Source organism: Perca fluviatilis, chromosome 15, assembly GCF_010015445.1.
Source record: "Perca fluviatilis chromosome 15, GENO_Pfluv_1.0, whole genome shotgun sequence".
Lineage (NCBI taxonomy): Eukaryota > Metazoa > Chordata > Actinopteri > Perciformes > Percidae > Perca > Perca fluviatilis.
The window spans coordinates 4,405,260-4,431,533 of NC_053126.1; the positions used below are offsets into that span (position 1 = coordinate 4,405,260).

The 26,274-nt window shown below is 43.8% G+C and overlaps 2 protein-coding genes across 11 annotated transcripts in view; one reads left to right on the plus strand and one right to left on the minus strand.

Moving 5' to 3' along the window:
• Positions 1-1,603: 1,603 nt before the first annotated feature.
• LOC120575467 (retinoic acid-induced protein 3) lies at positions 1,604-7,915 on the plus strand. The gene is made up of 4 exons (XM_039826276.1): positions 1,604-1,989; positions 2,755-3,980; positions 6,218-6,273; positions 6,471-7,915. The coding sequence occupies exons 2-4, from the start codon at positions 2,843-2,845 to the stop codon at positions 6,546-6,548; spliced, it is 1,272 nt and encodes a 423-aa protein (XP_039682210.1). The 5' UTR covers positions 1,604-1,989; positions 2,755-2,842; the 3' UTR covers positions 6,549-7,915.
• Positions 7,916-12,716: 4,801 nt separating this feature from the next.
• LOC120575466 (RNA binding protein fox-1 homolog 2-like) overlaps positions 12,717-26,274 on the minus strand; it is a 47,016-nt gene continuing 33,458 nt past the window's right edge. For 2 of the 10 annotated variants that reach the window (XM_039826267.1, XM_039826273.1), the window contains 8 exons: positions 22,155-22,242; positions 20,607-20,663; positions 20,115-20,262; positions 19,102-19,144; positions 15,489-15,595; positions 13,915-13,990; positions 13,709-13,747; positions 12,717-13,506 (listed from right to left, as the gene is read on the minus strand). In XM_039826267.1, coding sequence (XP_039682201.1) covers positions 13,462-13,506; positions 13,709-13,747; positions 13,915-13,990; positions 15,489-15,595; positions 19,102-19,144; positions 20,115-20,262; positions 20,607-20,663; positions 22,155-22,242 — 603 coding nt within the window. In that variant the 3' untranslated portion in view covers positions 12,717-13,461. Of the gene's footprint in view, positions 13,507-13,708; positions 13,748-13,914; positions 13,991-15,488; positions 15,596-18,045; positions 18,599-19,101; positions 19,145-20,114; positions 20,263-20,606; positions 20,664-22,154; positions 22,243-26,274 lie in introns of those variants that run through there. The other 8 variants (XM_039826268.1, XM_039826269.1, XM_039826271.1 and 5 more) reach the window with 8 other exon arrangements.

Below are 26,274 nucleotides of genomic sequence, written 5' to 3' on the forward strand. Positions count from 1 at the left end.
TTATTTTTTTTTATTAACTGAGATTAGTACACAGGCAGGTTCCTAGGACTTGAGGACTTTCAGGGTTTTCCCCAACCACTGTTTGATAAACAAGCTCTATTTTCATGATTTTTTTATGCACTCTGGAAGCTTATTTATATTCAAGGTACGTTTGTACAAAAAGAAATTCCCAGTGTAAATAAATATATTTTCATTGTGAATTAGAAAATGGTCCCCGGGCCCTATCAAATCTGGCCTACTGTCTTAAACTGTCAAATTCACCACAGAAACACATTCTGTCAACATCCTTTAACACTGTTAACAACTTTTTGTCAGACACTAGGGTTGCTATGGTTCCTCTTTCAAAATAATGACCTGCTATCAGCACTGAGTGACTGATAATCTCAACACAAATGGTTCACTCTTCTCATTCCAGCCCAACCTTAAGCCAGTGACAGGGATTTGTGTGGGAAAATAAAATACTGTCATGCTTAAATTCCTTCAGTATTAGCAGATACAGCAGGGAGACTTTAGGTTTGAACTATTCAATAGATATAATAGACATGAATGTTGTTACCTAAGCCCACAACGTCGTCTTCCAGGCAGCGCTGCCTGGAAGGCACTAGGATTAGGCAATGGTTAAGGTTAGGTGCCTTGAAGTTGATGGTCACAGCACTGCCTTGAAGTCGACATTGGGGGCTTAAAAAAAACATTGAGCCACACACACACACACACACACACACACACACACACACACACACACACACACACACACACACACACACACACACACACACACACACACACACACACACAGTGTGGCACTATCTTTGTGGGGACCCACCATTGACATAATGCATTCCCTAGCCCCTTACCCTGACCTTAACCATCACAACTAAATGCCTAACCTTAACCCTTACCCTCACCCTAACCCAATTCTATCCTTAATCCTAAAACCAAGTCTTAACCCTCAAACAGCACTTTAAATTTGTGGGGTCGAGCATTTTGGCCCCACAAAGCTGTCGGGACCCCAAAAGTATACTGTATTCCCGGTTTCTAGACCACACGAATATAGTTAACCAAGAACACACACACACACACACACACACACACATATATGCTCTGGTCCCGCAGCAAACACACTTGATGAAGACAAAGCTGTGTTTTGCAAACTAGAGTGACTTTACAGTTGAAGAGTGACTTAAGGTTCGAGCGAACACACCCTGTAAACTCTGTGCTTGTACAGGCATGAGTTGAGGCGTTACGTATGGGCTTGTAAAAGACAACGGTTGAAAGCACTCACACAACTCTACTCTTGACGCAACTCCCCCTGCGGCTAACTCGCCAATTCCAAATGTTGTTGCTGTGATTTGAGGGTAACTAAGGTGATGGCCGGTCCTGTTCTGTATCCCGATGAGACTGGGATGACTCAGTTGGACTCTCACCTTAACTCCATTACAAAAACAAGCTCAACACACTCCTGTTACTCCACATAAAGTGCACAGTTATCAGGTCAAGGGATGCAAATTTCTTTGGGAAATGGGTTCATCACTAGGGAGGGGTGAACTCTCCCTGCCTGTGTGTGTGACTGTGTGTGTGTGACGTGTGTGTGTGTGTGTGTGTGTGTGTGTGTGTGTGTGTGTGTGTGTGTGTGTGTGTGTGTGACTGTGTGCATCATCACCTCCAGGTGTGTCTGAGGGAGGGACACAGAGAGACAGGAGGGGTCTGACAGGAGGGTATGAGTTGGGCTGCAGGTTTCTCTGCCTTGCCCAATCTGTTGGTGAAAACATTTCTTTCTCTCCCGGTGACTTCAGACCTCAGAGACTCCCATCGCCTCCCACTCGTCCTTTATCTGGTCCTCTTCCTGTTACCTCGGGTCGGCAGAGGTATGGGAACATCGTCGGGATAGGAGGCGCGTTAAGCGGCCGTTTATTGCGACGCGTCCAGCCAAATTTTAATCAAGACTTTTAGAGGCGTTTACTCTCACATCCCAAAGGAGAAAAAAAAGAGGTAAGTTTCACTGTTTTTTTTGTTATAAAAGTTTTGATCCTGCTTTGGAGATGCCCTCTTATTGTGACATGAATAATCTATTGTCCTTATAATACTGAATATATTTCTGGAATTTATGTGCACTCCATGTTATCAACTGTGTCTAATGACAGCTACAATAATTGGATTCCAATCATCGTAGAAATGTCATTAATAGGTTGATCAAAAACCTCCATGCCCTTTTATTAGGGTGGAATAACCCACCCCACTGTATGATCTCCTGACTATACAAATGAAGGCCATTGTTAGGGCAAAGTTGAGGGCCTGGGTCATATTCATCGCGTGATAATCCTACTAAAGGTCATCTTTGATTCTCTGACGCTGAAACAAAGGCTCTTGTTACAGGCTGGAGGAAGTGGCGATCAGCTATCAGGAGTGAATATCTCCCACCTCCAATCTGTGCTGCATACAAACCTGATCATAGAGCTGATGCAGCAGAATAGTTACCTTTCATGTCTGCTGCTCTGTCCCAGCTTCACTTCCATGTTGCAGTTGTTTTTTCCCCTCCATTCTTATCCCTGGCTAACACGCACCTCTGCCTTGCTCTGGCACGTTTGTGCACTCCCTCCTTCTTCACTCCACTTCACCTGTCAAACCACTCAAACAACCTTTTTCCTTTTCCATGTTCCATGTTGTGACCTCTGTGTTATCCAGTCTTCTGTTTCATCCTGCTTTGTGTTGCGCCGTTGATGTTTTTTGAAATATTTTATATGTCTTTTGTTTCAGGAGAATATATCTTAAGGAAAAAAAGAGTGTATCAAAAGGACACTTAAAAGGAAGGACTAAATCCCCCCGCCCCAGTGGATTCCTCCAAATGAAGATGGCTTTTTTACCAGAGAAGCACAAATCCCTTTTCCCCATCCTTCCCCTCCTCCTCCTCTTCTATGTCCCTCTCACATGTCTATGCCAGTCAACCAACAGCAGCTCAATCAATGCCACAACCAACCATCCAACCACTTCCTCAAATGGTACTTCCCTGAAGGGAGTGCCAGGCTGCGGCACAGATCTGAACCCCATCTACAGGTACCTGTGTGACCGCCGGGCAGCGTGGGGTATTGTTGTGGAGACCCTGGCCACTTCAGGCTTCCTGTTCAGCATTGGTCTCCTCCTAGCCCTGCTGCTCTGGTCCCTGTGTATCTGTATCTCATCGAGGAACCAGCGCAGCAGCATCGGAGCCACCGTGGCCTGCATGTCCATGTACCTGTTGGCCACAGCTGGGATCTTTGCCATCGCCTTCTCCTTCATCATCCGCCTCACCCCTCAGACCTGCCCCACCAGGGTCTTCCTCTTCAGCGTGCTCTTCTCCCTGGCTTTCTCCTGCCTGCTGGCCCGCTGCCTCGCTCTGCTGGGCTTCGCAGCGGCGCGGGGCTGGGGGGAGCCCGCCATGGCGCTGGGGCTCTCCACCGTGCAGGTTATCATCTCTACCCAGTGGCTGATTGTAGTGTTGGTCCGGGACAATAAACCATGCGAGTACAGCCAGGAGGAATTTGTCATGCTGCAGATCTACGTGCTGTGCCTCCTGGCTATCGGCCTGATCCTCGCCCTGCACTTCCTGCACCGCTCCTGCTTCACGTACAGCTACAGCTACACGGGGGCCCTCCGCCAGCAGAGCCAAACACAGGCCGCGCTGCTCTGCCTCACACTGTTGCTCTCCGCCTGCGTCTGGGTGGTGTGGATCACCATGCTCATCAGGGGGAACCCAGCGGTGGGCCACCGGCCGCAGTGGGATGACCCGGTGCTCAGCATTGCCTTGGTGGCAAACGGCTGGGTGTTACTGATGGGGCACGGGTTGGCCCAGATGGCCTTCTTCTGCAGGGGGGAGGCCAGGTCCAAGGATATCCCTCTGAGCTTTGCAGGCTGGACCAGCCCCAGCGCTGATATACCAGGACTGGCCAGCCCGAAGGAAGGGAAAGAAAACGGAAGCTATGAGAGTGATAGTGAGAACAGGAGAGGTGAGAAGCTGTCCTCATTAGCCCCACTGAATGGTGCTTAATTGAAAGGTTGTGATTATGCTTGGGGGGGGGGCACCTAACCCTAACGGTACAGATCCATATATCCGACACGACTGAAGCGTGGTGTATCGACGTCATACATCCATGGTTGATGCTCCACGCCCTTGACCAGCAGCTGATTGGACGAACGCGTGACGTGGGTCTGGCTTCTGGAGAATTTCAACAGAGTGTCATGGCCGCTCGTTGAGAATACAATCTCGTATTTTACGAAAATAGTTCACCGAAACGTGTTTCTGAAAACATTTTAGGCGAGAAATAGGCCGTGCAGTTGCTAAATCTGTCTTCATTTCAGATAGACAAAGGTCAGTTTGAAAGATTTTCGTCTACTTCTACTGGATAGTTGCGTCGCGTTCAATGGAATCATTTGCATAAAGCTGGGCATCGGCCAGCTTTTTGACGCGCAGCATTTTTTCAAATGCAGCGCCGCCTTCCCGGAATGCTTTGCGTGCACGTTGAAGTCGCTTGACGTCACCCATAGGAATAGAGTGGAGCGCGACAGAAGCGTCGCACGGTCAAATGGATCTGTACCGTAACCCTAGTGCCTTCCATGCAGCGTTGCCTGGAAGACGACGTTGGGGGCTTAAAACACCAAACACCGACACAAACTGGCATGCAACCTGATAGAAGTAGAACTCATCTTGTAGCAGTTTTTCCAGTTAATGACTTTAAAACTATGTCACTTATATTCTGAACTGTGGCCACAAGTGACTGCTAGAGAAAAATAGTAATTGATAAAACAGTAGCACCATTAGAGAAGAGTTCTAAGGCTAGCAAACTGACTCGAATGTCAGTTACACAGCAATATCTTTATCTGAAGTTTGCTAACGTTAGCTAACATTAGCCGCCATGAGCTAGTGGTCAAACCAGACCTAGAAAGGCCGTAGCAACAACAACCCAGAGCGTATTTAATTGAGCATTAGCGTGTTTTACTAGCCTGGAAATCCAGACCCAAATCCGAAAGATTAAGGGTCTGGCATTGAGTAATGAAACTGGCCCAATTTGAGAGGCGGCACCAAGCATGCATTTGAACATCTCACTGCACGCAATTGGATAACGCTACGACCAATCACAACAATACACCGGGTGACGTATCCAGAGCCCCATACGCTTAGCTACCAGCGGAGCTAACTGGTAGATTAAACCGTCGTCATGTGTTTAGCTCGCCTCTGGCCCGCCTATATCAGATACACCGATGTGATTGGTGCAGCTCGGCTACAAGGGCATAGTTAATGAGCATCATTACTGAATGCCAGAGTGACTCGCTGAGCAGATTCAAATTGTGCTCTCGCGAACTCTGGATTTCCAGGGTAGTGTTTTACTGCTTAGGAATCAAACTTTTCTTTTGTAAAGTTTTTTCAGCCTTTTTCGGCCACTTCCTGTACAAATAACACAGCTAAAATGTGGAAATCCTATGCTACTCTACAAGCAAACAAAACAAAGTAGGCTAACCACGGCAGAGTCTGACCAGCAATCCCAGATTCACTGAAAGACGTCCTTTATCATGCTGGATTCTAACTACAAGCCAGAATGAATACGGAGCCGATGTCCACCATTACAAAACGACTTCCACTTTCAGTCAGCTCAGCTCTCACTAGCTAGGTTTCCATCCACACCTTTTTATCCGAATTAAGTGATATTGAATGAAAAATGCCTTATGGAAACAGTAAAATTCGATTGAATTTCATGAATATCTACTCAAAGGAAATATGTTCGGTCTCATCGGATTTTATCTTGATTGATATATATACACGGCTTATGCAATAAACGCTGATGGAAACATTATTTGCCGAGTAAATTAATGAATTGCGATTAAGTTTTAGGTCATTTTACGGTTGCAACCCGCCACAAAACAAAGAAGAAGAAGGTCTAGTTCATTTCCGCCCAGTGCGAAAATGAACGGAAACACCTTAAAATATCTCAAATCAATTCGATATACCGATTTAATCGCAAAACAGCATGTGACGTCATTACGCAACAGGTTTTTATTCGCTTTAAAGCTGTCGGATGGAAAAACTTTCACGCTCAGCTTTATTTGCATGAGTTTTTTTTTTACCGAACTTCAGATAATTTGATTGACAAGTGGATGGAAACATAGCTACTGTGTAAAATGAAGCTATAATTAGCTCAACTGTATCATGTGTATGTGTGTGTGTGTGTGTGTGTGTGTCTCCCTTCAGGCAGGAGGACAGAGAAATCGCTGCGATCGCCCTACGAGTCTGGATTCGCCGTGACAGTGAGTAATAACCCATTTTAGGATTAATAATCTGACTTCACATCATGCTCTGCAATTAAGGGCCGTGACCTTTCACTACTGCAGGCAATTATGACTCCGTCATATTGTAAGGTTAATGAAAGCACAGATCATCATAAGGGCTGTTGACTGCACTGACCAGATGAAGCTGTGATTCCGTGTTTCTGCGTGTGTTTCAGAACATCGACCACAACAAAGATTACACCATTCCTCGGCCGCAGACCACCAACTACACGGAACCCTATGAGGATTACTGATTCACATCATTTTCACACACACACACACACACACACACACACACCACACACACACACACACACACACACACACACACACACACACACACACACAGATATATACTTAAAAACACTAAAAAATAACTAAAATGAGCACAGTTGTGGAATGTAACTAAGTACATTTACTTAAGTACTGTCCTTAGGTACAAATGAGGAATTTACTTGAGTCTTTTCTTTTCGTGCCACTTTCTTCTACTCCGCTGCATTTCAGAGGGAAATACTTTTTCACTACATTAATCTGACAGCTTTAGTTACTAGTTACTTTACAAATTAAGATTGTTGCACACAAAACACATGTAGTTTATAAAATACACTATGTTTGTGTATAAATTAAACTACCCAGGCCTACAGCTGAAATGATTAGCTCATTAAACACTTGGTTGACTGACACAACAGTTTGGATCCTTTCCACTTACTAAAATGTGAGGCTTTTTTTCCGCATCGAGTACTTGTACTTTTAATACTTTAAGTACATTTTCCTGATAATACATACTTTTACTTGTAACAGAGTATTTTTACAGTGTGGTATTAGTACTTTTACTTAAGTAATGATCTGAACACTTCTTCCACCGCTGAATGAGGGAGACCCTATTCAGGCACTAATCTGTACACAATCTGAAACCAAAAAAAGGTTTAATTTTCTTGTGCAAATGGAAAATATTTTCATTTAGTGTTATAAGAAATGGGTTGGGGTTCAACTGGGCCAGCAGTAGGATGTAACCTCCTCTATCCTAAAAAGAAAGAAAGAAAGAAAGAGAGGAGCTTCAGTAGAGCGACTCACTGCTCGATGTCTTCATGGAGGCCGGATGGCTTCAGACAGTCAAGCTTTCTTCTGGAGGGAAATCCACATCACAAATGCTTAGTAGAAAAGAGAGAGAGAGAGAGAGAGAAGAAAGAAGAAGTGTGTGTGTGTGTGTGTGTGTGTTGCCCTAACACAGTATATAATAGCACTGAGGTGATAGAGGAGGAGTGAAACTGTCACTCTGAGAGTGCTAAACTGCTGAGCTGGAGCAGAGGCAGCAGAGAGGAGAGAGAGAGAGAGAGAGAGAGAGAGGAAAGGAGGAGAGGAAGGGAGACCAGATGAGATGAGACAAGACAGGAAGAGGGTAGAACACGAAACCTGTCAGCACCGTGGGAGGCTCGTGCCATCACTGATTAACATCTCCATATTCAAAGTTACATTACAGTGGCTGGCTTCTGTTGCTGCACTGAAGAAAAAAAAGAAACTGTGTTTTCTGTGTGTACAAGATATGTTTCTTTCCAGGAATCCATCCTCTAATGACTTTCTACACATGCTGGTGTTGTCAATAAAAGGTTCATCTATAAAAGATGCGTTTGTCATATTTAGGGCTGGGTTAAAATAATCGATTCTCCATTTAAAATCGATCTTTGTTTGAGTGATCCCATATTATTACAATTCAGAAATTGATCTTTTAATAAATGCCTTTTCAATTACCGTCATGTAAATCCTGTTAAGTAGAAAAGTACTTTAAGCAACAACAAAAAAATGTTTTGAGGGTTGCTTCTTGTTTGTACAATTTACACCAAAAGTCCTTTGAGAATATTTTATATCCAAGCAAAATTAGGTAATGCAACTAAAATGTCCCTAACCTGTCGGTATTGAATCAGAAACGTTATCGAAATCGGGACCTCGTGAATCAGAATCAAATCGATTTCGGGAAATCGTTGGCGATACCCAGCCCTAATCATATTCTCAAAATGTTTGCTTCTCCCACTCACAGTCGGCACAGATGGCACACACCAACAGCCAGCCGCTCTCAGACTCCGTGCCATGGCTGCAGGCGCCTGCTGCAAACTGGAGGCTCGACGGCAGGGAGCAGGGTGGAGTACCCCACTGTAACCACCAGGGGGCAATGGCTATATGCGTACCAAGACAAAACAAGTCAGAAAAGGCCAAACTTAAACTGAAATATAGTTTTTTGTTTTTTTTAAAGAACACCTCTTGTCTATGGTATCATTTATACAGTAAATAATAAATATTTAAATCCCTAGACAGTAATAATTAATAATTTCAGTCGGGTTTTTTTTCTCCCAAAGTGGCCTGTAGTGACTCTGCCACAAGTCAATTCCTCATTTTAAAGTCAATTCCTCCCCCCCCCCCACTCCCCCCTCCTTATCAGACTGCCTTCAATCTCTTCTTCCAATTAGGCCAACTTCAATTACTCAGAGAGAGCATGCCATCTAATTGGCAATTGGCCTCTTGTGCATTAGAGCAATTAACTGGGATATGAGCTTTGTCGCCACCTCCAACCCATTTATGGCCATTAACTCCTGATGCGATAAAAGATTGTTCCGGATTGTTCCCACTCCTTGGCAGAGAGGAGAAAGTTGGAGTTTGGGCGGAAGAGATTATGGGCCCGGTAGATGTTGGTCGATGCAACGCAGCCGGGCGGAGTTTTAATCGCCCGCTGCCTTCATCAATCATCTGACTCACACACCGGCTGTGGAGAAGGAAGAGTGTGTGTGCTCAGTGTGTGAAGTGGTTCTTGGGTTAGCCTCTTAATGTTGCAACATCCCTCCTCTCTCCTCCTGTAACGTGTTTAATCAGAAACAGAAGCTGTATCTCCTTCTGAGTGTCTATCCCCAGCGGCCTCTCTCCTGATTGGATAAGCCCATTCCAGCCAAACACCGCTCAAAGGAAAATGATAAAAAGGAAAATGATAAGCCTAACACACAATCGTGGGAAGGAAATCTACCTGGGAGTGGGCTCTATCGCCTCCTGATAACAGTTGTACTAGACAGAGCTTTTGGTGCTCAAGCACAGGTAAGAAGTATTCACAGACCAGTATAAAAACCAAACAGTTTATTTAGTATATACATTCAATAATAATGAAGAGAATAAACAGAAGGCAGACACAAGGATGGCAAAAAAAAAGTGAGAAAATACATGTCACTTATTGGAAGAAAAAAAATCACTTGGATAAATGAGCTTTTTAAGAGCATGTGACATTAGGAAGAAAAAAAAATCCACATGCAATTCAAAGTCATTTATGAAATCCCTGTACAAAAACAAACTCCCCACTCCCGCCGGGTTGACGTGAGCACAGTGCGGGGGGGTCCAGCGGCCGAGGAGAGCGTCTGCTTGTGTGTCTGCTCGGGCTCACACCTCTGCGTATTTTTTTTTCATTTGTGCCGCTTTTTTCCAAATAAGATTTAGTCCAATTAGGAGAGACAAACAAAACATGCAAAAAGGCTACCCGCGGCTGCAACGGGGGGGTGGGGGCGGCCTCTTCATAACAATGCTCTGCAGCAGCTGCTGCCCGGTGGTGTAGTCTACGTGATCCGCAGGTGTACGCAATATATAAGAAAGCTCCAGGATTTACTTGTACCCACTTAAAAATGCCCAGTGACACGCAACAACATACTTTCCGTTATGTTTTTGATATATTATGAAATGTCATCTGTGTTTTTCTTCTTCGCATAAGCTAAATAAAGGGATTTCTGCTGTAAATTGGTGAATAAAAGTGTCAGAATGCAGGAAATTAAGTCTTTGACGCTCAAAATAACCCTGGGGGAGGACAGCCAGACCCCCCACTATGATATGCCCCCCTCCCCCAAAGGCATATTCTGGCCCATATATATAGGCCAAATATATGTATATACAGTACAGTATATACCCACTACAATAGACTACACCACTGCTGCTACCCAATCACCAGCCTCGTCTCCTTGCACGCGAGATCTACACGCAGACGTGCATCATTAGACGGGCCTATATGCCGTTTTAGAGTTTTATTGTCATTATAAAATCAAACCACAGTGGTCCAGACCTCTATACGGTCTATGGTCCAGACGTAACTACATTTAAACTTTAGGCCTCGGATATGGCTGGTGATTAGGAGGGCGAGCGCAGAGCCACAGAGCAGCCATAACCCGGATTATTGAAGCGGACCGACCTGGCTTCAATAAAGCCACTGCTTGCCACTTGCCCCCCCCCCCAAACCCAGACACTCTCCACCGGACCTTCACTGAGATCACTCCTGTCACCTCGCATCACACACCCGAGCTCTTTCCTCCTCCTGCCCCCCTCCTCCTCCAGCACTATGATTTGAATTCATGCACAAATGAATAAGATTCTCGGACTGACACCCCCACCCATTTCCCTCCCTCTCTCACAAAAGCATGCATAGCAACACTTCTGATAATACTTGTAAGGAATAATAAAAGACGAAAAAAAAGGGGAAAAAAAAGAGGTAATGCGCGTCAAAAATATTCATTGGACCTACTGCACACAGTTTTCACAATCATACAAAAACAACATCACCCCCCCCCCCTCCTCCAACTGTCCGCTCCGACCTGAGCGCACTGAGAGAAAAGAAAAATACAGCAGGGGACGTTGTTATTATCCTGTCAGCTCATGATTAATGGCTCAGCTCCTCACCTCCACCATCATCGCCACAATGTCCCTCTGCTAAGCACCCACACATCGGTTCATTGTTGGGAGAAAACGTGGCCACTGCTGGGCCACTGCTGGGCCACTGCTGGGCCACTGCTGGGCCACTGCTGGGCCACTGCTGGGGCCACGGGGCGCTGTCGACATCACCTAGACGTATTCCCTCCGTTTACTTTGCCTGGACTTGGGCGCTAATGGCTAAAGCAATTCAAAGTGTCCTCTCAGTCTTTCTACATATCCCTCATGGCTCCATCTTCTCGGATTTCCCTTGTCTGCATCGACAGCATGTTTCATGTGTTATTAAGAAGAAAAAAAACCGGTGCTGTTTTTGTGTTTGTGGGTCAGAATTCCCCCCAAAATGCTGCAACCTTTTAAATGTGTTCTGTCTATTTTTGTAGATGCTGCTTTTAGGACATTTCCCAGGGTGCCCTTTCAACACTGTGCTGAGAAACACACCTTCAACCCACTGACTGGAAAACAAAACAATATAACAAGCTAAGGTAAAAGGCACAAAAAAATTAAAACAAAAAAATCAACCACAAAACTAAGAAATACATCAGGACCAAAAATGTGCTTTCTTCAGAAAATCTTTGGAACCAAAAAAAGGCAAATAATAGCAATAACAACATAGTGAGAGTATATGGAGATGTGATACATACAGGACAGAGACTTGGTCTATTAATAGTCTGGCTTGCGGGTGGTTTCATGATGCCCCCCCCCCCCAACCCCCGACTGGTAGGCTACAGGAGGACTTTAACACTATTCGGACCGAGCAATCCCAGAAAGCATGATGAAGGATTTTAAAAATTACAAAATGATGTGGACGTGTGGCGTTTAAAACATTTGATGCATATAAATAGAAAAAGCGGATTGGTTCTCGTTACTTCCAAGACTGCGTGGCACCATCTCCCGGTTTCAGATGGATTCTAATCTGGGCCGTTCTGTTGGGATCTGCTGTTCTGCAGAGTTTCCACGCACACAGAGCAGCCTGGAGGCAGAAATATCTCCGCTGGCCAGGACGGATTCCCGTTCGGCTGACTGGCGGATGATTAGTTTCCCGTGTGGGTGTTCCCGCTTCCAATCTGCTAAATCTAGTTCATTTGTGTGCTCGATGGGTTTCATTTTTTGTTGGCGTTTTGTTTTGCCGTCTGACCAGTCCGTTCACCGCGCCGCTGCTGCAGCTGGAACGTCTGACGGCTGAAGGAGACGGAGAGAAATGGGCCGAGTCCTTTTTTTGGAAGAAGTAGCTATGAGCAGCTCCGAGGGGGGGGGGAGGCGCACGCAATTTTCCTAAATGGACACACGCATTCAGTTCCAACTGAGCCTACGTCCCGTCGTAGTGTTGCAGTTTTCTGTGATAAATGGAATATGTGTAGACCAGCAAGAAGAACAAATGAACGGCTCTGTCGCCGAAGATAACGGACCGGTCCAACGCGTCCACGGTATATAGAATGCCAACTTATCAATGGCAGCAAACACTGAATAGATGAGAGGAAACAAAGTGAGGTAATGCAGAAAAAAATAGCCACTTTTTTTTTTTTTTCTTGTCATTTTCACGCTTTTTTGAAATTTTTTTTTTTTTTTTTTTAAACATTCTTTTTCGGGGTAAGTAGTGAAATGTTGTAAAATGAAAAAAATAATAAAATTCACATGCTGTTTTTGTTGTTACCAGGACAACAGTGGTTCCTGTCAGTCAGATGCTCCCAATTCCCCACTGGCTGAGTGTTTCGGTATTCCGGCTTTCACAAAATGACATGACAAGAATGACTCCTACATCTTCCGTAATAAGCAGTCCGAGTTTCATTATCATACCACGATGCTAAACCAGAGGGACGTCTCTGCTGTACGGGGCTGTAGCTTTACGCAGTGTAGTGTTTAAAAACAGGAGTACCTTTTATAGTTAACGACTGTGCTGTGGCGTCGTCGTGTGCAGGCCAACGCTAAAAGAAACATGTAGAGGAAACCGTATACTTAGTGTTCAATGTAAGTGTGTGTACATAGGTCTGACTAGGTCTTATAGGGCAGTGGATATACAGTTAGTTCAGAAACTTCTAGGAAGAAAAAAAAGGGTGTGCAGGATCACACAGGAACAGCAGTCTCTCTCCGTCCAGGTCCCGTAGTGTTTTAAAAACAGTCCTATTTGTGCCCCGTAGTTCAGAGTAGCAGACTCCGGCTTTGTATGTGGGAGACACTCCTGGCAGTTTTGTCATCGTTTCTGCGTCGTCGGCGACAGACAGAGTACAGAAACAGAGTTTGAGTTGATGATGTGGCATATGATCTCTCTCGCCACGGGAAAAAATATATATTATATAATAAGAAAAACAAAAACAAAACACACGAGTTGTAACTATAGTCCGCCTGCAAAAAAAAAAAAGGAAATGGAGGGGAGCTGCTGCCAAACAAAGAGCTTGAAAAAGGGTTTTTGGAGCGATGTGAAATTCCTCGGTGCGATTTGTGGTTTTAGTAAGGAGCAAACCTACTGTATCCTGCCCGGTATAAACTGGCCTGAAAGAGACAGAAAGGACAACACAGTCATCGAGCGGAAAAGATGAAGTTACAGCTATGTATTATTGTTGTGAGAAGAAAAATGATCTAGTTCATCTATTAAATGCAGTCTACACACACAGTTATACTACAAATCCACAAATGATACATTTATTCAGTCTGCAAATGTGTACATATATTTATTCGTTTCTTTTTGACCCACTTGCAGTGCCATGAGTCCTTCTACGGACAATGATTGCTGCTGAGGACACACAAGAAAAAAAGTCCTATGATGGATCCGAAGAAGAGCTTCACATGGGCAGACTCTCTCAATAAAAGAGAGAGCTGTGTATCTCAAACCCTTCCCTCTTTTAAAAAAATTACAACTAATTCATGTTCCACACTGGTTGTTTGTATTGGTTTACTTACCATTGCTCCCACTCCGTAAGCAGCAGCGGCTGGAGTTAAAGCGTGGTAGGGGTCTGTAGTGTACACGCGGCCATAACTAGCAACACAAACACAACATACCAGAAATTACACATTTGGGTAAAAAAAAAAAAAAAGGACCCTGTGGAGTAGGGCTGCTCGATTATGGAAAAAAATATAATCACGATTATTTCGGACAATATTGAAATCACGATAATTTAACACGACTAGTCGTTGAGTTCCGGAAAGATGTTGCAATTATTGAACTTAAAAAAACAGTGGAAAAAATAAGAGTTTACTTGCAAAACGTCTCTCGATTATTCTGTTTTTGTGATCATTGGGAGCCAAAATCATAAATCACGATTAAATTTCGATTAATTGCACAGCCCTACTGTGGAGTTTCTGACCAACTGCTACGGAGCTAAGCTTTATGACCGGGGCCCCGTTTAGTTTGATCACACGCACGTGTGCGAAGATGCACACGTCGGCCGCAGGCGATGCGATGCACACAGTGGGTCCATCTCATAACGCTGACTTGGTGTTTCAGTGCGAGCCGCGAACAACGGAGCTCTCGCAAATCGGCGACGTAAGCAGCGATGGTCGAGGGAAGCGTGGTAGTAGCCTCAACTATTTATATACAGTATATGTATATACATATTTACACGTCGGCTGGGATGCGGAGATGTAGCTGGTTTTATAACGTTGAGGAGATTTTTTTTGGCATCGACAGCTGAAGATGTGAAAGGCGGGGGGGGGGGAATGACATGCAGGCAAAGGGCCGCAGGTCGGAGTTTAACCTGCCGCCACTGCGACAAGGACTGAGCCTCTGTACATGGGTCTGCCAGGAGAGCTATCCAGGCGCCCCATAACGTTGAGGAGTTTTACTGTGGGCCGAGTAGAGCTACAGTATGATCGGGCCCAAAATGAATAAAGAAAATGGCCCAGGCCTAAACCACGGCAGCAGTTTTGGCCCTGAGCCCGACTGAAAGCACCAAAAAAAAAAAACTTAAGTAGGTTATGGATTATAGCATAAAAAATAAATTAAAAAAAAATCAAATTCGATTCAAACTTTTTCATGCTATAATCAATAAATTCATTGTTTTGTGATTTCTTATGTCATCTGGCACAAAATGCCGCTCCAGAGGTCCCACCTAGGGAAGATACTGTTGCCAGTTAATTATCAGAGTTGCTATGGTTTCTTTATTACGAAATAGTCATCATTCAATTACACTCATTTGGCTCCCCGTGTTCCCATTCAGGTAAATGTTCCACTGAATCCAATCTTCTCCTACATTTCACAGTTGAAGTCTTGCTGGCTTTTGCTCCCATCTTACCCATCTATTAGTACTGCGTTATTGAACACAAATGTCCTTATATATCCTATAATTCTATCATCAGTATTGTCTCTGTGTTATAAAAAGGACCATGGCATAACGTATTCATTTAGATTCTGCTCAGCCAATCGGTGCTGCAGGGGAAAACCGCTCGCATCTGTACCGAAGCTGGTTTCTGACACCGCAGAGCATCTTTACAGTCTGCATGTCAGCACATCTGTGTGTGCCCTGGGATGACCTCACCTGTCGCTGTAGGCGGCAGCTGCGGCGGTTGCTCCGGTTACGGCGGCCGGCTGGGCGTAGCGATAAGCGGCGGCGGCGGCAGCAGCAGCAGCGGCAGGGTAGCCTCCCTAAAGACACACACACACACACACAAAAGATCTAAGTCATCTGCCTTTAAGGAAGACACCCGGTTAAGGTGTGTAAATGAGTGGGGGAGGGGCAGCATATAGAAATAGAATATACTGACATTTCATTCTAAGTAATGTTATATATATGCAAATATTTGTGAGAAACTTACAAAATGTGTCTTTTTTAATACATTCTGGGCTGTCTATTTTTAGTGAATGTAAGATTTCATGTACAATTCAATGGTAAAAACTGAAAATAATGCATATAAATTATAAAAAATACCTTGTATTCAGTAAAAAAAAAATACTTTAATAATAAAATGTCCTAACCGACTGTATGTATGTATGTATGTATGTATGTATATATACACACACATTCACAGCTGAAATGCAGTACGCGTCAGTATATTGCATTTCTGTACGGGGAAAGGTGGAGGATGTGGGACAGGAGTGCTTTATCAGTGAAGACAGAGAGAGGAAATTGGAGTGTCCAGGTTGAGTTAGATTGTATTATTATCACTACGGGGGAGGGGAGGCCAAAATGTTCACACAGTCGAGGCCAAAAAGAAAGCTCATTGTCTCGTCAACACAGAAGATTCACGTAATGATCAGACACATCAAGACGACGCCTACAGTTTGAGGACACTAACGGAGTCAGAAGTTCTAGTGGAGACACATTTAGGACAAAAACGGAACTTGTTATTGAATATTATACTGTATGTGTCCTTTCACATGGATTCAGGAGACAGGAAAAAAAAAGAGAGGAAGATGGGGGAAAAAAAAAAAAAGTCACACACACAAACACACCCACACAGGCCTATGCTGACTAAAAATCATCTCCTCGCTCTGAGACTGCATGCATGACCCAAAACAGTTCAAACCTATTAAAAAGAATTTAAAAAAGACACAACAACACTGCATTTGGACCTGATCAGAACAGAGCACAGCAAAGCACAACAGAAACGGCCCCGGCATTCTCCGAGGCGCCTGCAGCACACGGGGCACAGGCGGAGGAGGTGGGGTAGAGAAAACGGGAGTTATTAGGGAGCGAGAGCAAGGCTTTCTGGGTGAGAGGAGGGACAGGAGGAACATGGAGCAGTAGTACAGTATGTCAGCATGCAGCAGCTGATCAGCACATGCTTCAGTAATCATCCTGGGAGGGGTCGGGGTGGTTAATTTCAGGGAGAGACCATGTTCTCCGTTTCAACTTGAAGGATTTCAGAGTATCTCACATCCCAGGCTAACATTGACTGGACCCTTTCTGCAAAATGGTAGCCATGTAAGGAGCCATGAGAGAAACCTATGGTTTAGAATAAACAGGGTACCCGCAGGATTCTCCAAGTTAAACTTAAAACTTTTATGACATTTTTAATACCACCTGGATGAAATTTAATGCCAACTTCACAGCCACATCATTGAAAATCACTGTGGATTTTGAGCCTGAGAAAAGAACTATTTACCAAGTAACGTTCCCTGAATTTATTAAAGTGCTCATATTATGCTCATTTTCAGGTTCACAATTGTATTTAGAGGTTATATCAGAATAAGTTTACATGGTTTCATTTTCAAAAAACACCATATTTTTGTTGTACTGCACATTGCTGCAGCTCCTCTTTTCACCCTGTGTGTTGAGCTCTCTGTTTTAGCTACAGAGTGACACACACAGAGTATGAGGGTGTGCCCTGACAGTACCTAGGTAAGGACTACTAGCCAGTCAGAAGCAGAGTAAGAGGGCGTGCCCTGACAGTACCTAGGTAAGGACTACTAGCCAGTCAGAAGCAGAGTATGAGGGCGTGCCCTGACAGTACCTAGGTAAGGACTACTAGCCAGTCAGAAGCAGAGTATGATGGCGTGCCCTGACAGCATCTAGGTAAGGACTACTAGCCAGTCAGAAGCAGAGTATGAGGGCGTGCCCTGACAGTACCTAGGTAAGGACTACTAGCCAGTCAGAAGCAGAGTATGAGGGCGTGCCCTGACAGTACCTAGGTAAGGACTACTAGCCAGTCAGAAGCAGAGTATGAGGGCGTGCCCTGACAGTACCTAGGTAAGGACTACTAGCCAGTCAGAAGCAGAGTATGAGGGCGTGCCCTGACAGTACCTAGGTAAGGACTACTAGCCAGTCAGAAGCAGAGTATGAGGGCGTGCCATGCTAGCAGCTAGGTGAGCATTATAACGTGTGTTCCAAAGTGACCACGTTTGTCTCTGAAGTAAAGGCTGGACTACAATAGAGCTGTTTGGAGCAGTTTGTACTCTAATAACATAAAACAAATACAATATTCGTTGCATTTAGAGCTCTTATGCTATGAATCTAAAAACACAAAATTCAGTAAATTTAAAACGTTACCCACACAAAATATTTATTTATGGTGTTACGGCATTTATTTAATCCTATGATAGAAAGGAAAAGAAAAAAATGTAAGATCTTTGTAAACGAAATATACTTTTAGGCCTTTTTTTTTTTTTGAATATTAAAGTTAATACTTTAATACTTTTAAGACCCCACGGGTACCCTGAGAAACCAGCATCCAATTTGAAAATATTTTACATTTCCCTTCATTTTGGGTTATTTAAAATGTAGGTGTGTTGTCATTTTTGCCCACAAGAGAACACAAGAAAGGAGTTTCTCCAAAACTAGCCGACCAGACAAAAGAGACCAGGGTCTTTTTTTTTTTTTAACAAACCGGCAAACAAACGCTCAATACAATTTAGTAGTTTAGTAAAACAAACAAACGACCAAACAAACAAAGCCCTTTCCCCACAGTCGAAAAAAGAAGAGTGCACATTCCAGTGAGTTAGTAGAAAAAGAAAAGAAAAAATAAACTCAAAAGCGGTGGTAATTTGGTTTTAAACAACTAAAAGACAACATGTTCCAGGTCAGATCAGAAGATGATTCATAAGATCAGAGGAGGTAGTACAGTAAAACAATGCACACTGTGGGTTTGGTGTTGAGTTGACCCTACCTGAGGCAATCTGGGACTAAGGACTGAGTCCTGAAACACTAGTCTATAGAGAGAACAGAAACAACCGTTGTCAACCTGGATACACACACACACACACACACACACACACACACACACACACACACACACACACACACACACACACACACACACACACACACACACACACACACACACACACACAGTCTTGTTCATACGCTCAGACACTCGTACAAGGACGCACGCTGCCGCATCCGCCCACAGAGCAGCCTTCATAGTGGTGTTTGAGTCAACCTATCATTTTCGCAGCTATTTTTAAATCAATGCTATTGTATTTTGACCCAAGATGCGTTCAAATTGTGTAATAGTGGAGGTTTTGTCACAGCAAAAAATTTGCCTGGACGCAAAAAAAATGGCTTTTATCATTCACCTTTATGCAGGCAGCTCTGTGCAGCGCATGACTGGACGCACATGCAGAATCACCCCCAGAGGAAAAAATAAAGAGCAGGAGAAAACCGTGAGGGGAGGGATAGAGAGGGTGTGTTGGTGGGAGGTGAGTTTACTTACATATAAGTCTGCAGCTCCGTAAAACCCATCCTGATACACCACACTGAGAGAGAGGAAGGAACAGAATGGGATTGTGGTGGAGGAGGTGCAAGAGTGGTGTACGAAAGTGGACAAAGGGTCACATCACGGCAGAATGAAGAAGAAAGAATTAAAAAATAGACTTGTGGGGATAATAGACTGACTTCATTGAACTTAAAATGAGCCCATAAAGTGCCACTGTTTCCCAGCTACAAGAAAAATCTAGGTGCTTAAAATGGATGGTTTTACGATGTCTGATAGGTGTAGTTTTCAGTGGAGCAGATATGGAGAGGGTATTTCCTGCAGCCCCCAATTTCATCTTGTTTAGCATCGTTTGAATACCATCACAGTAAAGCAGCCGCAAGGCCATTAAGCAATCAATTCTGCTTTTATCTGGAAAATCACAGCAGTCACAACCCCATTAGCCAATCATCACAGCACAGCAACGTCATGCACAGTGCACATACTGCGGGGACAAAAGAACAGCTCAAGGTAAACCTGAATAATATGTGGCAAATCTGTGAGCAGGGTGACCGCTTCTGCATAATGACTGAACGTGGTTTGTGTGCGTCTTATGCAAATCTGCTGATGGTGGTTTCTGCGAGTTTATTCAAATCAACCCTGAATGGTGCAATCCCATCAGTGTGTCATACTCTACTCTGAATAGCTTGGGAACTGACTGACAATGTGCCAGTTGGAGTGCTGAAGAGACTGAAGTGTGAATAATGTGTGAGCATGAGAGGCGTTTGAGCACAGCTGTATTAAACAGAGCGCTGGTCAAATAGGATCTGGGGGAAATGATTCTGAAAATGGTATTCATGAGGTGTTCCTCAATACATTTACTAGGCACTAAACAAAACACTTGATCTTAAGTTTTTTTTTTCCTTCTTTTTTTCCCTTTTCTTAAATGTGTTATATATAAAACATCCTGCAGATCTGGGACAGCTACAAAGTATGGGACGTCGACTCGTTTATAAACGGAGTGTCTTTCTTACCCAGGGTAGGTAGGGATGGCAGGCTGAGGCACGGCAGCCCGCACAGCACTGTAGACGGGCCGGCCTCGGCCCCGGAGGTGGGCACCGCGGAACGCTGCGGCTGCTGTGGTGGCTGCTGCCGCTGCTGAAGGATAAGGAAACCCTGGGACTGGAGGAGGAGGCAGGGGTGAGGATGGGCGGGGAGAAAGATGGAGAGGATTTAGGGAAGATTAAGGGAAGAAAGATAACAATGCAGGCAGTAGAAGGACAATGTGAATGGGAAAAATAAGGGGGAGAACCAGGGTGAATTAAGGAGAAAAGAAAGAGCAAAGAGAGAAGAGGAATAATCCAACTGCAGCCCTGAGGGCTTGATATCAATAAAAGTGTCAGTGAGGAGGAGTGCTAGGCAAGCGGTGCATAAATATGAATGAAAGATTGGAATGTGATTAAAATGTAAAGTAAGCTGCAGAGGCAGAGTTTAGTGTGAGTGAGGGAGGTAGAGACTGGTCTTACCTGCGTAGATCTCTGGTCCGTACACGGCCCCCATCATAGGACTCAGCTTCCACCCCGCTAATCACACAGAGAGCAAGGGGCACTTCATTAATATGGGCAGTTTACAAAGAGCAGAGGCTCCTGCTGCACTTTTATATACAGATACACACGTCTCACTCCACCATTAGCACAGTTATTCAGTTATTCACCTATTGTTGCCATTCATAGTTCACCCTGTACTGAAAGACCAGTTTAATCACAGCGACACGTAAGGAGACACGGGACAATAGCAGAGCACCACAGAGCGTTTCTTTAAAGTTGACTGTAATGGCTGCTTCTGTTAAAGCTGCCCAACACAGCGCTACCTTGTTTTCTCTACTCTAAACTCCACTGGAAGCACATCCCGTGTTAATTCACTCTGAGGCGAAGCATCCTAAAAGCAGCACAGACACTGGATTCGGCTCTGGCTGCTCTTTTTGTTAGGTGCCCGAGTGTGTTGTCATGCAAACAGATGGTAGAAAATGAGCAAGGCCATGACGGATGCTGGAAAGACCTGGGCAGATAGAGCAAGTCGACACTGGCAAGACTTTATTTTATTAACCCAAAGTTATCAATCTGCCTCTGTACCAAAACTCTCCAGAAATCGCTTCATCTCTCACCCAAAGGGATTCAGCGAACATTAGTACACATTGTGTATATACTGTATGTTTGAGTTGTTTGGTCTGGTCTTGTCTCGGTCTCAACCCCTCATGGTTTTGGTAATGACTTGGGTCTTGGTTTAGGTGGTCTCGACTACAAAACTGGCACGTACTGTCAATGGGAAGTGAGTTCCCATGGGAGTACGTTGAGTACCAAATACCACTTGAGCATTAAAAACTTGAAAAAGAGCCCTTTTTTTAAGTACATTTAGAAGAGATCAAAAATGTGTTATTAATCGCGAGTTAACTATGGACGATCATGCAATTTGAATCAATTGACAGCCCTACGATATATTCATCAACACTTAAAAATGTCCTTATAGCTACATGCAACTACCATTTAACACACAAACTATTGATTATATGTTTTGTATTCTGCTTAGAAATGCTCGAAAGGTGGCCGGGTTGGCTCAGTTGGCAGAGCAGGCGCACATATAGAGGTTTACTCCTCGAAAGCAGCGGCCGCAGGTTCGACTCCGACCTGCGGCCATTTGCCATTCCCCCTCTCTGTCCCCTTTCATGTCTTCACCTGTCCTGTGAAAATAAAGGCCTAAAAATGCCCCCCAAAAAAGAAATGCTCAAAATGGGGACTAATAAGTAAAGTCTTACCAGTTGGGTTAAGCCAACAATAACTCTTTCTCTCTGCTGACATCATGGCTGGTAGGTGGTGGTAAAAATAATAACTCTGAAATTGCTGACGGCCTTACATAAGGTGGTCTGCAGCAGAGCCTACAGGGAGGGAACTCTGCGGCTAGATTGTGTATTTGACGCTGCCTACACCTGCCTCTCCCTGTGTACCTATGCTGTTTGGATTATTAGGCGGGCCACGCGTCAGTGTTAGTGCATGTGCGTGTGTCAGTGCGGTTGTTACCATAAGGCAGCGTGCTGAGAGCCTCTCCATTAGGGTAGGGGCTGACCATTTTCTTGTTGGTCATCACCCTGGCCGTGGCATTATTCACCTGGGGATGAAGGCGCAGACGATCAAAGACAGACACAAAAACTCAACACAGGAAACTAAAGTACAACACACTCAAAGGACTAGATCACAAGGCTGATTTGTTGTGTGTTCGGTTTGTTTGTTTTTTACAGTAGAATTAAATTCAACATGTCTGCTGTTATGTGCCGATGTTAAGCTTGCCTCCATGTTTTGGTACTTCTTGGTGAATCTCTGAGGTAATAATGTAATTGCGTGTTTACATTAACTGTTACTGGGTCATTAAAAGTGAATACTGATGTCATTTGGAGTCCTGGCTCATTTACTTGTGTCAACGTGTAGTTTACATTTTCTCCAATCATTCTGCCCTATATGATCCGTTAGTCCGTTACATGACCTTTTTATTGTGAAAATGCACATTTGACGGCGTAAAAAGATGGCTTAAGGTTAACGGTTGGCCTACCAACGACACGGATGTGACAATGCTGCAACATGTTCTCGAGGGACTATTTTCTAGTAAAAAGAATTAATGTTTTTCTTTTGGCTTCATGTGTAATGAATGTACTTCTGCAGAATGAAAAAAATAGATAAAATGTGAACAAATAAACTGGCTAAAATGTAAAAGTCACTGGTGTTATACTCTGCCAGTGTGATCAATGTGAAAGAATTTAACTCCTGACTTGGCTGCTAAAAAAAGTGTAAAAGTGGGTGGGGTTTTTTTTAGTCATCATGCAATAACAGCGAGTTGCCCATAGAGATTTGGTGATTCATTGTGGGGAGATGTACAGGCTGCCATGGGTGACATTGGTTATGTTGCAGCTGTGACTGCACAAAAGGGGGCACAGCAAAAGAAACGTAGCTATACTTTGTTTTTTTCTGGCATGCACAGATTCAAGTATTGTTAATTTTTTTTTTTAGGCGTGTGTGCGTGTTCTGTGCATGCTGGCTGACATTTCAGTCTAATGCTTGGGCTTTCAATCCAAGATGGCTGATAATCTCCTCTCTAAGCTTCAAAGGCTCACACTCCGGTCCCTTGATCTACCCTTGTCTTCCTTTGATGGGTTTTAAGAGAAGGAGATGGTAGCTCTCTGTTAAAACCCATATACCGTCCCAGTGTGACGTTTAAGCTCTACATCGGAGTGTGTGGCGAGCTAAAGATTAATGACCTTTTTGGCTAGATGAGGGGAGAGTGTGTGACACAAAGAAGCAGAGAAAGGGCGACTGAGGAATGAAGAGTGCTTGTGTGTGCACACACGCTGCGCTCCCATTAAAGAGACCATTAGGGCCGAGACTGCCATTCGCGTTGCCTCTCTCAGTGAGTAATGTTCTTTATCTGCAGAGCTTCAATCAAATGGAAATGAGGTTTACCTCATCTTTCGCTCATTGCAAATGACAAGGCCACTGGCAAAATGACTCAATTAGCCTAGCCTGGCTAGCTATCTGACGCAACTGTCCGCGGGCATCCGAGTGGAGACATTTTGAAATGTAAACGGATTTGATAAATCTAATTAATTAAACCAAATTTGTGTCACAGTGAAGTTGTATCCAGACTTTTAAGAATTTTGATGTTGAATGGTAAGGCTGCATTCACACCAAATCAGAAGTTGCAGCAAAATTGCCAGTCCTCCCATTCTGCAGCAGCAGGGCCGCCAGAAAAAAAGAATTCGAAGGAGAATCAACGTTTGGAGATACGCAAGTCAATGTCACACTGCGTTGGCCAACTGCTTAACCGGCGATCAGACAAAACATAATGTAACGTTATGTTTCACGTGACATCACTCAATTTGGCCTTGTGCACCAGAATCAGAAAAGAGATAATTTGCCAGGTAAGTAACACTCACAAGGAATTTGCCCTGGATGTTGTGCACCAGTTTAAAATCCAAGGAATGATAGGCCTCGCACCCTGGTTGGTAACTGAGAGTAAATGTGTTTTTTTGAATCTGTCGATCGACACAGACAGACAATCGCTCATAGGACCTGGCATACTAGCAGCATGGCTAAATGCTAGCACCATGGGAAACACAATGGAGACACAAATGAGCCATTTGAGTGACACTCCTACACCGCCGCACAACCCTGCGCTAACAGCTGCAACGCCTGATTTAGTGTGAACGCAGCCTAACTGTTAATGATAATGAAGAGTTTAACTTTTGTTAATGGTGGGTCTGTGTGTGTACAGCATATGCAATCAATGAAATTGGGTAAAACGGTTGACAGGAACACATGCAAATCAACAGAATATGGAAGGCAAATCTCAAAGGGTTAATAATTAAGAAAACGTTCAGCCTCTCTCATCCCACTTTTGCCCTCCCAGTCCAGCCTGAACAATAAACCAGGACAAAATTAAGTCACATTTCCATATGAAACCAAACTTGTGGGGTTTACATACCTAAAAAGAAATATTCAAAAACAAAATACGAGGGAGAGAAAGAGGGGGGGGAGGGGGTGCAAAAAACATTTGTTCGACAAAATTAATAATCATATAACACAGAAATTACACGCAGCCAAATATGGGCGCAACACATGACCAAGAGTGAGTAACAAACCAAAAAAAGTAAAAAATTCAGCCAATCAGCAAGCGTCGGATGCAGCATAGAGACCAATCAAAACAATCGTAGCACTCCCACATCGAACACATACGAGACAAAGATGGGACAGATAAGTTAGGAGGAAGGGATGCAGGTGAGAAGTAAAGAGACAGAGCCAGTCCATATACAAAAAATAAATTACAGGAGGACGTAAAGATGGAGTGAAGAGAAAGAGAAAACAGGGAGAAAGTTTACATGAGCAACACAAAAAAATAACTAAATAACAATTACGGTTTAAAAACAAAACATATATCCCAAGGTGCATCATTCAAATAAAGCAATTAGATTTGGTGACCATTCTTCTGAAAATCTCAATATATGTGGTGGGTTGAGAAACAGAGCACCAAAGGATGGAGGGAACAGAAAAAAAAAAAAAAAAAAAAAAAAAAAAAAAAAAAAAGAGAGAGAGAGAGAGAGAGAGAGAAAAAAAAGAAGTGGGGAGAGTGAGAGCAATCCTTATTCCCCAAAAAAGGAGAGAAATCAAATAAACACGAGACACTATGCCAGGCATTAGAACTTTGTGTCACAAACTAAGACCAGTACACTACGACTACTAGTACACAGACAATTCACTACAAGAAAACCAAACCAAAAAGAGAAAAATGGCAGCATAAGAGAGACCCAAAACACAGTAAGGTAAACCCCATATCGGTTTAGAAATGCATATGGTTACAGAACACTGGCAACACTGATTTCAGAAGTGGCCACATCTGAAGAAGCATGGTTTCTAAAGAGTTCCAGTTTAAATGTGCTTTACTGCAAAAGAAGAGGTTTTTATCGCAGGGGTCGATACGCACATTTGGAAAGTCTTCATCTAGGCATTCTTTAACTGTCTGCGGTACAGTGGGCCAGGATGCTGGCTAGCCACTACATTAGCTCAGGGCTGGATAAAACCATTTTTGAGTAGGCGTTGTAGTATTTTTTTTATTTGATGTACTGATAATTTCTTGTACTTGTACTTATTCTGTATGGTGCCTTATACCTTACTTCTGCAGCGCAGACATTGAAAATAATATTTAACAATAAAGTCCATCTATCTATCTATCTATCTATCCATCCATCCATCCATCCATCCATCTATCCATCCATCCATCTATCCTTGCCCATTGAGTCCAATTGGCTTATATTTGACAAATGTATACTTAGCTTAAAGCAGGCAGGTCAAAAAAATTAAAGAAATTCAAAACCAGAGCGGCGTTATTTGCCCGGCAGCTCGGGGCCTGCGTTCTGTCAAAGCATTCGTAGGCAGCGACAGGGAGCAAAGCTTTGTGTCATTTCTGTTGATTTGTTTTTTACAATTATTATTAGTCAAGAAATTGAATACTATATACATTGAGTCCAAATGGAGAATTAATCAGATGGATTGTGGATAGCCGTGTCATTGCATAGAGGAGGGTGATTACATTCAGTCATTCCCAGTGCGGTGTTAATGACATGGTTTTGAAGTGTCATGTGAAGAGAATATTACT